General features: G+C 36.0%; 1 protein-coding gene across 1 annotated transcript in view; it reads right to left on the reverse strand.

Annotated features, from left to right (window-relative positions):
* Nucleotides 1-13,066, reverse strand: part of ANO5 (anoctamin 5) — a 63,759-nt gene that overhangs the window by 21,622 nt on the left and 29,071 nt on the right. Inside the window, exons 5-10 of the mRNA XM_085300986.1 lie at nt 11,411-11,455; nt 10,075-10,188; nt 3,712-3,780; nt 2,199-2,483; nt 1,738-1,851; nt 467-582 (exon numbers count right to left, since the gene is read on the reverse strand). Coding sequence (XP_085157112.1) covers nt 467-582; nt 1,738-1,851; nt 2,199-2,483; nt 3,712-3,780; nt 10,075-10,188; nt 11,411-11,455 — 743 coding nt within the window. The remainder of the gene's footprint in view (nt 1-466; nt 583-1,737; nt 1,852-2,198; nt 2,484-3,711; nt 3,781-10,074; nt 10,189-11,410; nt 11,456-13,066) is intronic.

Consider the following 13,066-nt stretch of genomic DNA (forward strand, 5'->3'; position numbering starts at 1 on the left):
AAAGGGAGCAAAGGTAACCCATGAAAAAAGTAACATATTTGTTAAGTAAGAATATGAGCTGAATCAAAGAGCTTTAAGTAAGTTTAATTTAAAATTGAGTTCAATACCGAATAAAGAGTCAAGCTTCACAAACTGACTGTTATCAAAATGTTTAAGTCTGTGTTGAAATCTGAGAGTTTCAGCTCCATCTTTAAAAATAATCTGCCACAGCATCTTGACTGTAATATACTAGGTATTCTTCATATGTGTTCATCTATAGTTGAATTATCCGTAAAATATCTGACCCTAAGAGCACTGGTTAGATTGAACAGGGCTTGATTTGAGGAAAAACATTTTTCCACTTGCTTATAAAAAGATTTGCTATGTACTCCACAGACCTAGTGCCCAATTAAGTATTTCTTTCTCATCAAATCTTAAAAGGCGTAAAAACTCAGATGCAACAAYTGCTTCTGAGATGGTATTTTACCTGATGAGGTCCAAAGGCTGTTCTTTGTAGAATCGTAAGAAACGAGCCCACTCCATATACAGCGTGTACCTCTCACTGTCACAGTTTGGATCATTTGCCTTTTTCCAGTACTGGCACTGCGAGCAAATCAGAGGAAAGGCAAAACTTCTCAGTGACAGACCCAAATACTACACCAAAAGAAGTGAACGCTAATGAAGAGGTGCCCCTCTTAAGCTTTAGCCAATTAAAGTAACTTTGAATTTAAAGTTATTACTGCACTTCAGCACTTAAGTAGAACCATTTCTCTATATGTAGTTTTTAAAGATAATACACATTTTCAGAGGATATTAATCTTAGACATTTATCCAACCTGTACTGTAACCACATCATGTTATGCTACATGAATGTTGCACTGGTGCAACATGTACTTTGTGATACTCATTTGCTCCAGTGGATTACTGAAATAAATTGTTTGTTGCTTTACACTCTATATACTTGCAGAAGCTCAAACTTTCCTTAAACAGGAAACTCATATTTTACTCCTCCTTCATTAGAAATAAAGTAAATTCTGTTATCTATAGTTCAGAATCAGGCTGTCATTGCAAATTTCACAGTCAAGAGCCTTTTACTGAGATGTAAACTAGGGGATATAAATTCAAGTTTTCATATCTCCAAATACTGCAATATATAGTGCTCAGTGCTGTGGTTTCTAAAGCTGTAACACAAGTGTGTGCAAAAATGAAATTCTGACTAACTTCCACAGTGTTCATCACGATCAGTTATCTACCACTCCAAAGTAAGAAAAATTTTGCAACTTCATCAGTTTCCTAGAAATTAAATGTGTTAAAATAAGCACTGTTTCTGATAAATCTTGTAACTTTGTTCTGCATTGTAAAACTCTGCCTCTTTAAAATATTTGGCTATGCTAAAAATTCAGTTTGTTATGTTGTTTGGCTTTGTTTTGAATGCCTCTTACCTATGAGGAAAGCATGAAGAAATCCAAAATTAAAGACTAAGTATCCACATTTAAAAATATTTTAAAGTTAAATATTTAATTTTTTAAAAATTATTTGCAAGTAAATATGAATCATCCATAAGAAACATTTTGGCACATAAAAGCCAAATTGCAGGCCTGGCAGATATTTCTTGTGTATTATAAAACAGAATTAATTTCTAGGACAAGTTAAAGAGTTTGAGTACATTTTCATTTCTGCTGGAAACAGGAGTCTCACTACAGGTAAAGATAAAAACATTGGGAAACRCTCAAAGAAGGGGAAAACTAAAGTACTTACATCATGAAGAGGATATGCAGCTGAATAGGTGCCATTATTTAGCAGTCTTTTAATACCAAACTTTTTCTTCCCTTCTTCTGTTCCATATGGGCAACGTGTTAAAATATAATAAACCTAGATTCAAATACACACATTTCAAATCTCTCTTGTTTTAAAGCCATTTAACAGAGTCCTATACTGGCTGATGGAAAGAGTATGTGATCTGTGAATTTATCTAGTTTTGCTTACCAGGAGTGCCCTGTACAAGTCTGCTGAAGGCAAACTAGCCTTCCTGTAAAGGTCCCAATCTATTCCAACAAATATTAGTCTGTGACTCCAAGAAAGAAGCACAGGTATCTGCATCTACGTGTCTGCACATCTACTCAAAGATTTTGTTATATATGTTCCTTTCCTGCATATATATTCCCATGACTCAGTCTAAATCTACATGTAAACGTAAACAGACAAATTCATATACGTACTATTCTGTTTCTCATAGACGGCGAGAAGAAAGTGCTCTCATTGTTAATGAGGTACAACTCCTGCTTCTCCTTGCTGAATGGTGCAGTGAAATAATCTGGTTCAGGATGCATCACCTTCTCGGGAAGCCTGAATGGTGTAAGCATACAATCCAAGGGGTTCTCCACCATTGAAGGAATATCATTTTCCTTGATGGGAACTTTAATGTTCAGCACTTCTGCATACGTGATCAAAACCTCCCATGGGGCATGTATCTTCACAAAATAAATTTTGCCATCTTCAGATTCCTGCCCCAAAAGAGTTACATCTGACATTAGACTAAATTGCATTTTACTGYAAAAATTTATGAGAATAGTTGTTACACAAAATCTATTTCATTTTGCACATTTTCCAAGTCTTAAAAATAAAATAAAAGTGTGGGGGGAATACATTTACTGAAAAGCTTATCTATCGGTCGATTCTCAACACAGATGATTGCATTACAAAGCTCACAAAGGATTTTAGAACTACAGTAATCTCACACACTGAAGCCTGAATGCCACATTGCATTCTGCATTGGCAATAGAATAGTTTGCTGTCAGGACACTCACCCCTTGGTGACCCATATGTCCTGCTCACCACTGTGCTGCACTGTAAAATTTTTCCATTTCCCAAAGCGAGCAGTTTTCCTGTAACAGGGTAGACCCTACAAGTCTCCTTGCAAAAAACTTACTACCAACAAGACCTATAAAGTCTGTTAGAGCCTTGCAGCTATGATGAGGAATAATCTTATCACAGCCTTCCATCCTACAGCATATGTCACAGAGTGTTGTTCTGCATACATTGTATATAATGCACACAAGAGACTACAGCAATCAAGTATTTTTAACATGCATCTCACTGAATCCCTATCTGTAAATGTTAAAAGTCTAAATCTCATCAGAAGTTTTGTCCTGCCCAATCTCTGGCAGAGAAGGAAGGAAAAAAAAAATGTGATGACGACTGTGACTGTCAGGATTGTGTGCCGTCCATACATATTAAGCAAAACAGTATCACTAATGAAATGTCCTAAAGTTGTCACATCAGGGTCCTTCCTCATCCTATTTACAATATCCAGTGGTCAGGACTTCAAAATATGACACTAGTTGCTTCACTCAGTTTTAAAGAGCCTTAAAGAGATTAAATCTAGCTGTGAGTATACTTCCGATTTGCTTGGGTCTGAATTACTGAATTAATTCACAGCTATTTTTCACTTCTTTTTTGGTAGAGAATCAAATGCAATCACTTATTCCTGAAGCAAAACAGCTTTCTTCTTACAACTCCTATGAACATATCTGGAAAGATAACTGAAAGATAGATACATTTAGCTTGTTTCACGGAAGTCAGTCAAAATACTGACATTTATAGATTTTGTTATTATAATCATTTATAAAATAATTTTTCTCATGGGGAAAACAAAAGATTTATTAATAATTTGCAGATCTATTTCTTCGGCTCTAATTTTCCTTCTTTTTTTGTTTTTTGTTTTGGTTTTACCTTCTTGTCTTCTGTTTCTAGTTCCAAACCAGCCTTTTGGAGATTGTTCTCAAATTCTTTTCTTCTTTCCTGAAAATACACAAACAGACTTCAATAGCTGATGAACTGAGGTAGTTCTACTCCTTCACGCTGCAATGAAGGAGAGCCCTTTAGACTATGTGAAATTTGTAAAAAGAAAGCAGAACAGAAAAATTGACCAATGCATATCAATTCACTTCCGAGTAATGAGCTAGCCGTGTGTCAACAAAACACTAATTTTGTTCACTAGCAACATGAAGGACTGCAGCTCAAAATGGGAGAGCTATCTGTTAGTTTAGGAAGAGTCTTGTAAACTAGGCAAATTTGTAAACCAGACAGCAAAATAAAGTCTTCAGCATTTTGGGGTGGGGGGACTGTTTACAGTTCAACTTTTTTGTTTGTTTGTTTTAAGAGAAAATGGAAAAACTAGATAAACAAAAAAATTCTGGAAGGTTAAGAATGGCCATTTATTGTTGGTAGGGATAGCTAATTACCAGTTTAATAGTCATTCCTGATGCAAATGTTCAAATATCRACTTAAGACAATACAAACAATATACTTCATAAACATCTGAATTGCACAACTAGGTAAAAGTCTAAAAAAAATCATGACATGTAAGCCTACATATATTTAGCTTAAATAAAGTCAACGTGGACTTCATACAGAGGTCACTAATCCAGTGTGTGGCAGCTATGTGACGTGTCTTGTTCCTGTGTCAATGCTACGGATGCAACAAGTTAAGAATAAATTGGAGACCCTGAGGTTTACTTCTCTGAACTCTTTATTTTGTCAAGTAATTCTCAGGTAGCAGCTTTAGACAAGAATATTATCTTTCTTCCTCTCCTTCTCTGTAGAGATGACACCAATGCTTACTCCTATTAGGAGACTCAATTAATCTTCTTTTAATTATATAAAATTTGCTGAAGAATTGCCAGGAGGAAAAAAAACAGAATTTATGTGAAATATTGAGCCCTAGTCTCATTTGAAAGCAAAACTACCAACTGATTTCCAGCAACGCCGTACAAGATGTGCTCTCTAGACTGAACTGCTAGCCCTATGTGACATTCTTCAAATGTGCTTTGAAAAAAGTTCTCAGTCCATTTCCTTTTCTCATTTTTCCGTGAGAAGCAAGCTGCCCTATTTGAACTTGAGTTTGCATAAACTACTGAAATTAATACAGAATGAAGAACAGGTTTAAAGATACTCAAATCTATGTTAAATGTGTTGATATATTTACTGATAGTAGCCTTGCATTATCATCTGTAACACCTGGTTTTGCTGACTATCAATGGATATTAGACTAGATACTGGCCTAGAAATTTAGTAAACATGATAACCCCTGCGTTCTCACGCATGCTGGAGCAAATGTAATTCCATGCATTACTTTTAAATTTATCTGCCCCACAAACATGAATATACACACCTGTATAAACACACAGGAGAACTGTTGTTTGCTGACCCACTGATCTGACAGAAAACAATCCAACTTAAAGGGAATTTATGATTACATTCAAAGGTGGTATATAAAAGCTGACACTCAAGTCTAGTATCCAAAGCTACATACTATTCTGGATTACATTTTCTCCAAACAAAGCAGACTGCCTTGCATTCTTTCCCTAGCAATCCTGAGGGAGATCCAAATGAGTCAGCACAGAGGGCTCTAGGCCCTTAGAAACTCCTACATCCCAGTTCCTCCTCTTTCTGCCCAGCTCAGAAATAGACAGAATCATCTTACTAATCTTTTCTTACTACGTACTTATCACGATAAATTGCAGAACTAAAATAGAAATTACCTGCTGCTTTTTATCAGTTTGCTCTTCTCACCAAAGTATCTCCTTTGAGAGGCACATGAATGTATTATACATTCATGTACTTTCCAGCCATTGGAAGTAACTATCTTTAAAAGAAAATCAACCTACTAAAAAAAGTTCCTCTTTTCTTGACAAGTACTTAATTTCTTCATAATGCCTCCGCCTAAAGCTTAAAATGGACAAAACGTAGTCTTGGGCCAGTGCTGTCTTGTTGATGTTGTTTGTTTAATAGGTACAAGTTCACAGTCTCATAAACCTGAAAAGCTACGCTTGGGGCATGTATTCTGGATTCCAAAATAAACACTGTAATTCCACTGTCACAGAAAGTAGAGAAAAAGTAACAAACAGTTACGTTAGCCTAATATGGGTCTCTCTCTGATCTCCTTCCTTGCATTTTAAGTATAGTTAAAAAAAAAAAATCTCAAACCTCTCTGAAGAGAAACCACATTTTCTGAAACCCCAGTGGCATATATAGGACGTAGTGCAATAGCGCATTCACCTCTCCAACCACACCACTGTGGATATCCCACATACTGGTGCCCAATAACTTTACCATCTACTGTACGCTTCAGCATAATGAACCATCCTGATAAGATTAATACAAATCCAAAGTCCAATGGCACTAATGTGCCCGAAGCAGAGGCAACACTGCATGATAAATTACCTAAGGAAGATAGTTAACTGTTATAAATCTGTTTCTTGATAACAATGTTATTGCTAGTAACAGCAGTCAGTAAACAAAAGAATAAAGTCATTCTCGAAGTTCACAACATATTATTCTTTAATGAAAAACCTCTTCCCCCTCGCTTTTTCCCTTGCCTTTATGCAAGAAGCTCTAAGTCTTACATACCACAGTGCTCTGACATATTCTGAGTCTTAAGTAGAACACTGAGACATAAATACAAATTCCAGGAATATTACAGGACCTTAAGGCATACATGAATTCTGCTCTTATTTGTACTCTGAGAAAACACAATTCATGTCACAGGACTTACACAGATGCACTCAATCTGAGTTCTGGCTGCCTACACATCTCCAGGTGACACCAGAGACACTGAGGAGAGACCACTTGCCATCTCATCTCCTTCAGTCACAAGGCCTCAAGGTTTATCAGACAGATAAAGTACTTGTGCTCACCATAGCCCCTCAGGGGCTGCCCACAGACCTTGTGAGCATGTCCTGCATAGTGCAAGATACATCAAATAGCTGTCTTTTGCAAGTACCAGCCAGGTTGTTCTGAAGCAGTGTGGAGAGGTGCCAAATTTGGACCAAGACTCATTTTCAGTCACCCTTGCAGTGCTGGGTGCACTGCTTCTCCCAGCTGGCAGCCAAACAGTGTGCATCAGGAGCACTAAACATCTGATTTTTTTGCTGTTCCTAGCTCCATAGCTTTGGGCTATCTGGTGTCTGGGAGAATGCAGAAGGTTCTGTCTGAGAGGATGAAAAGTGGGAAAGGCCTGGATAAAATTCCCACTTTCTGTATCTCCATGCCCCACTGGAGACAGGCAGAGTTTGCTTCCAATAAAACAGACAAGTCACTCCACACAGAGATTTCAGAGTCCTACTCCTTACTCTGGAGTTCCCTGAGAAAAAAAACACTTTGGGGTAGTAAAGATCATGTTCTGGGCCTCCATAAATAAGATTTTTTTTTTAAGTATATTTATTTTTCCATATTCTTGTATCATAGATGGGGTGGGGGAAAAAGATGGGGGAAAAAAAAGATATTTCAGTCAATCTGTTAGAGGCGCTATGGAAAGTAAATTGTCTCACAAAAAATATATATTCTTTTTTACAGTAGCTTTGTGGTTAGAATTTATGCATATAGCTCATAGAATGCAAAAGCAAATTCAAGCTTTTTCAGCTGCAGAGTTCCTGGGGAACATCACAGAACTTACCACATTTGTTCTACACGAAGCTAAGGGAGTAAATGAACAAACTGCCTCATATCCCAAATATCTGTATCAGGGCTGTGCTGAAATGCACAAAGAAGTTATTTATCCCACTCAGAAATGCAAAATAAAGCTGCTTCCTCAAGACAAGGAAATAAAACCCTTTGTCATAACCGTTACTTTTTCTGTGAATGTTTCTATTCTTAGCTTTTACATTTTGCCAGATCACTGTACTGCAGGGAAAGAAATGTGCATTTCTTTCCAACAAGAACTGTCCAATAGCAAGTATGATATCACCAACAAATTCCAAAGGCTGCAACGCCTCAATATTTAAATTTTGCCACCCACCAAAAGGAGACAGCATAGTACTTCTATACTAGCAGGCCTGTATTAATTTACTGATACACTCATTGTAAAAAGGCTTACACTGGATACAAATATGGGGTAAGTTTCATTTTTTCAGCAGATTTCCCAAGAACTCTGTGTGAAAAAGAGTGTGCCCTACCATTAATGCTTTCAAGTCTGTCAATTCTGCAGCTGCAGAGGTAACCAACAGARCCACAGATCAAAGGCCTTCTTCCACAGAGACATAGCTAATTTGCTAGCAGCAGACATAGGCAGAATTAAATCTTRTATGTCTGTTGCAAAAGAGTAGAACATCTACAACAAGGTTTATGTTTCTCGCTAACTAGGTTCACCTTCTATCTCAAACAGAAACCACAAAATTAGCTACTATTTCTTGGGCTCCCTCTCATCCCCTTCCCACACCAGGAATCCTTTAGTCACTGACACCCTAGACGGGTAGATGGTCTATCATCAGGCCAAGATCCTTGCCTCTCCCAGTGACCTATGAAGCAATAGGTAAGGAAACTGCTACATACTATATGAATGACTGACTTGAATGAACTTATGGTTCATTTTTTCTTTCCACTTTAAGTACTGGTTAAATAATCTCCTTTTCTTTCCTCATGTTATCTGAGCATGACTAATGGAAATAGTTTGTTTATTGTGCAATACTTCAAGAGTTTCTTTATATGTTTGGTGAAGTTATCTTTTTCTTCTCTCTGCACTGACTGGCCTCCTCTTTCTCCTTCTTTAAGATGCATTTCGCTTTATGCTAAAAGATGGTATCTGGCTAGGATTACAACTTGAAGAAGCCAAAAAAAGCCCAGGGTGGGATTGAAAAAGTAGGCCCTTAAATAAACCTATAGTTCCACAGCTATAAAGATACATAGCTGCACAAGCATGTGCATACAGCTACACATTAAGCTATTTGCCTATAAATTTATAACATGTAATAAGATGCAAGGGGTTATGTTCTACACTACATTGTATTTGTATATAAGTATAGAAAAAATAAGTGTTTAATGAAATCATTATTTCTTTCACATAGAAACGTAATCAGTAATTATATCAAACAGCCCAATTTTTCAGTCTTTGTTCAAAGGAAATTTTTAATTATGAAACATTTTAATACTACAACACATAGGCAAGAAGTAATCTTTGCTTGACAGAGCTTCAGTTTTGATTGTGATTTTAGTAAAAGTCTCAGTATAATTATACTTTTTCAGAATGCCTTATCTTTCAGAATAATGGGATTACACGAAAAAGCAGGCTTTTCTGCCATTTTCAAGAACTAACTTTTGTGAATTTATTGCAGAGACCAGTTTGTAAGCATAACATCTCCYGGCTCAGAAAGGAGACAGGAGAAAAAAAAAAAAAAAGGGAACTAAAATGCCTTTTTTTTTTTCTTAAAAACTTTACACTTTATGTAAGTTTATTACTTGTCTTAACTGCAGCTCATAATATTGGATTTTACAGCAGAAACAAATAACTTGAATTTACAAACTGCCTGAATTAGACCTCAAATGTCAGTGTGAGCAAGGAACAAATACACATGTTATTTACTGGCCTATTGCTACCATTAACGTAACTGGGTCTTGCTGGGAATTTCAGGGATGATCCCTAACTGGCATTGTGGAGAAAGTCTGTACTTTGTTCTCTGCTGCACAGAAGGTCTCTTCTCTCAGACACTTTAAATATCCTTCTAAAAGAAGGAAGGAACTTATGCAGAGAGCAGGCCCAGCACTGCCGTAGAGGAGAGGTGCCAAGATTATTTTATAGAAACGGACTATATTTTGATTTTCCTTCCTTTGACTTCAGTTAGAGCAGAAACAGGTTCTTAGATGCAATACTGAATTCATGCAATTTTTCTTTTATTTTTTTATACTCCGAGTAAAACAATATAAATTATTTTTACATCTTATTTGAATAATGTTTTACTCATTTAGAAATCTCCTTCATTTACCACTGTTTACAAACGCACCTTCAGCAAATAATACAGCTAGTAAGACTATTAAATGAAGACAGTAAAATCATTTGCAATACTCGGCATGAAGTGGCCAGCTTAAATAATGCAGAGTGATCAGTTCAGTAAGTGAAACCTTAAACGTGTAGTAAAATTAGGTCAAAAACGAACAAGAGTAATTTACACAGAAATTTCTGTGCATAGAATGGGTTTTAACAAAGCCATAAATGTTTGCAAAGTTCAATTCCTACTGAGTATAGTGATTCAAAAGACTTGGTAAAGGATATTCAGGTTATGATAGATAAGAACTACAAAGATACCATAAGAAGCAGCTTACCAACTTTTTTTCCCATTCTTTATTAAGATCGTCCACATAGGATAGAACAAAATCAATTCGACGGACACCATCCCTGAAGAAAATAGAATCTTTGCTTTCATGTCTTTTATCAATCTGCGGAAAACACAGGGCTCTGATTAAAGAGAGTCAACTATTATTGTCACTCTTAAAACAAACAAAAGAAAACAAAACAACCCACTCCAACAGAAGACACAAGAGTTTCCCCCAATTGGTTCAATTTTTAAGTTTTTTTAACAGCTGAAAATGCACTTGGCAAGATTTAACAATGGTTTCATCCAGTTAAAAGTAATTTCAAAATTAATTGTCTATATGCACATACGCTACATGTATTTATGTTTCTTATAGCAATTGTTTATGTTATCACTGTTCACAGGTATTGCCACAATATCATTTATTCTTTCACAGATTTTAGCATACATAAGGAATGATCAAGGCACATGTTATTTGACAGCATGTTTTTTTCCCTGCAAAGTTAGTAGGAATGCCACTCTATACAAAAGCAGAATAGAGCACAATTCAACTTCAAGCATGTAGCAAAAGGTAAAATCCATGCATTTTCATCTCTATAACAAGGTTCAACCAGCCACCAGAGAGGAACGTGTCCCAGCAATGATACCTGGTGATTACATACAGAATTAGCACACAAACTATACACAGGTTAAATTTCATAGGGTGCAAAATTGAGTACTTGCTTTCTTGGCAGGAAAGGGAGGACAAGACTAATAAGATGTACCAATTCAAAAGGGAAATTAGCATTCCAGCTGATCCATTAAGTTCATAGTTTCATACATCAGCATGACAGAATGTTGCGTTAATGACATGCATCTTTCTCAATGTTATGTCAATAAAGTCTATTACCTCACTGGCCTAGTAAAATTAATACCATATTAAGGAATATTATTTATTATTGTGCCAGTATTTATCTCTTCAAATGGCTGACAAGATTTCAGTTTCACACAGCAAAGAGCTCTCTATGGAGAGCAACACTCTAGTCTAAGAACTCTAGTCTAACAGTCTAATCTAGAAGTTTTTTTCTTTCTTTTTTTTTTAAAAAAAAAGTCACACCCATCAGCAAAAGTGGCACGTGAATTTGGTTTTCATTTTGTTAGATTAAAAACAAAACCCAAATAATTTGCACAGGGATATGTCAGTCTCCTCCCTCTTAAGCGTTATAGGGATGCAAGTGAAAAAGTTCTCTGAAAAAAGCACAAAACATTTATAACTGAACTTGGCTTAACAAACAGCATCACACAGTGAAGCATGTTATTACTGCAGCCATCCAAGCCACCTGCAATAGCATTCATCACTGTTTTACCCTGAGACGCCGCTTCAGGAACAGCTTATATCTCCTTCCAGTCTGCTGGAATAACCAACAAGTCATTAGCAAACCCCACTGCTCTTTGCCAAGCCCCACACTGCAACTGCTTCAAGCCTATGCTCTACATCCATTTAAACTTTGTGGGAAACCTGTGTACTTAAAGCCAAGAAAAATCTCCAATTATCAGGAAAAAAACAACCAGCCACAGTCTGACTATAGTATCTTTACCTTTTTTTTTTTTTTTTTTTTTTTNAGTACTGACATTCATTGAGATAATAAACTCGGGTATTTGAAAATAATAAGCCCCTACACACACACACTACTAATTGCTATTAGTTGGCTAATTAAACAGGATAAAAAGGGAAGAAAAAATCTTTTTCAGTGTAATACAAATGTAGTAACAAAAACCAAGCACTGGCTAATAATAAAGCATACATATTTCTCTTATGCTCGTGTTTTGTTGGATCCTGTGAAACAAAGAAAAATGACAATCATGTAACTCCAGAGCTAACAAAATTATAAGCAATAATATCCACATATTACAGAACATGCATTTATTTTCGATTAGGTTCGAGTTTAAAAACAAGAAAACACACACAGAGACACATACACACTCCAGGTTTCATCGTTTTGCACAACTTTATACATCATCCCCAGATACACTGACAAGTGCTGAAACAAGAAGCTAGCCTATCTGGACCAGCCACACATTCCAATGAATTTCTTTATTTCTATAGCTATACTAGTCTTTGGGAGATACAGAACGCTATTTTGCAAATGAATCAAGAAAACACAGTTTTCTTGCTGCGATCCTGAAAGGGCTGCGATCCTCTTTGCCTTCACTGTCAGGCAACTCTCTTTCTTGCGAAATAGATCTAGCAGACCAACTAAGAGACTACTTCATAAGAACTGAAATCAGGACAGTACCTCAGAAAATACTTTTGCTTCCATATATGGTACATGCTCACATAAAATTAAGAGGTTCACAAAAATCATGGAATCCAAGAAAAGAGAAAGTTAGCATTTTCTAAATTCTTTTTATTTTGCGCCTACAGTTCTGCTTGTACAAATAACTGACAAAYAATTTGCAGTTGTTTAGATGTGAATATGATTAGTAGATAGAACCAGGCAGATATGTACACAGCACTAGCAGTACTGTAATTATTCACCATTTAAATAATGGAACCACAAAGTGCATTTTAACAATTGATAAAATGGACAATCTGTCTAAAAATCACACTAACACAACCACCAATTTAAGACAACAAAGGCTTTGTCCTAGTGAACTATCAAAAGCCATAAACAGAAAGAAAAATAAAATGAGTTTGGTAATATTTATTAAAGCTCCTGCCAAAGTGAAGTTTCACAAGTTCTTTGGGTAGCATAGTTACAATTAGATCATTCCATAGTTAAAGTAATATTTTGTCTTTAATGTCAGAGTCTGCTGGTTTTCTAAAGTGTATCATAATCCAGTTTGCTGTCATTGAAGTTTTGATTAACTCAGGTGTGTGAAGATATAATGGTTTATCTTAGATTTGATGACTGTACCCCTTCTCAAACCAGATTCATTCTCCTTCTAAACATATAATTCTTCTTCACAGAAAAATAACAGGCCTAGCTACCACTCATAAATTATTCCTTCCCATTTTGCTG

Source organism: Rhea americana, unplaced genomic scaffold, assembly GCF_003343005.1.
Source record: "Rhea americana isolate MKP2758 unplaced genomic scaffold, rheAme1 scaffold_17, whole genome shotgun sequence".
In the NCBI taxonomy this organism is placed as follows: domain Eukaryota; kingdom Metazoa; phylum Chordata; class Aves; order Rheiformes; family Rheidae; genus Rhea; species Rhea americana.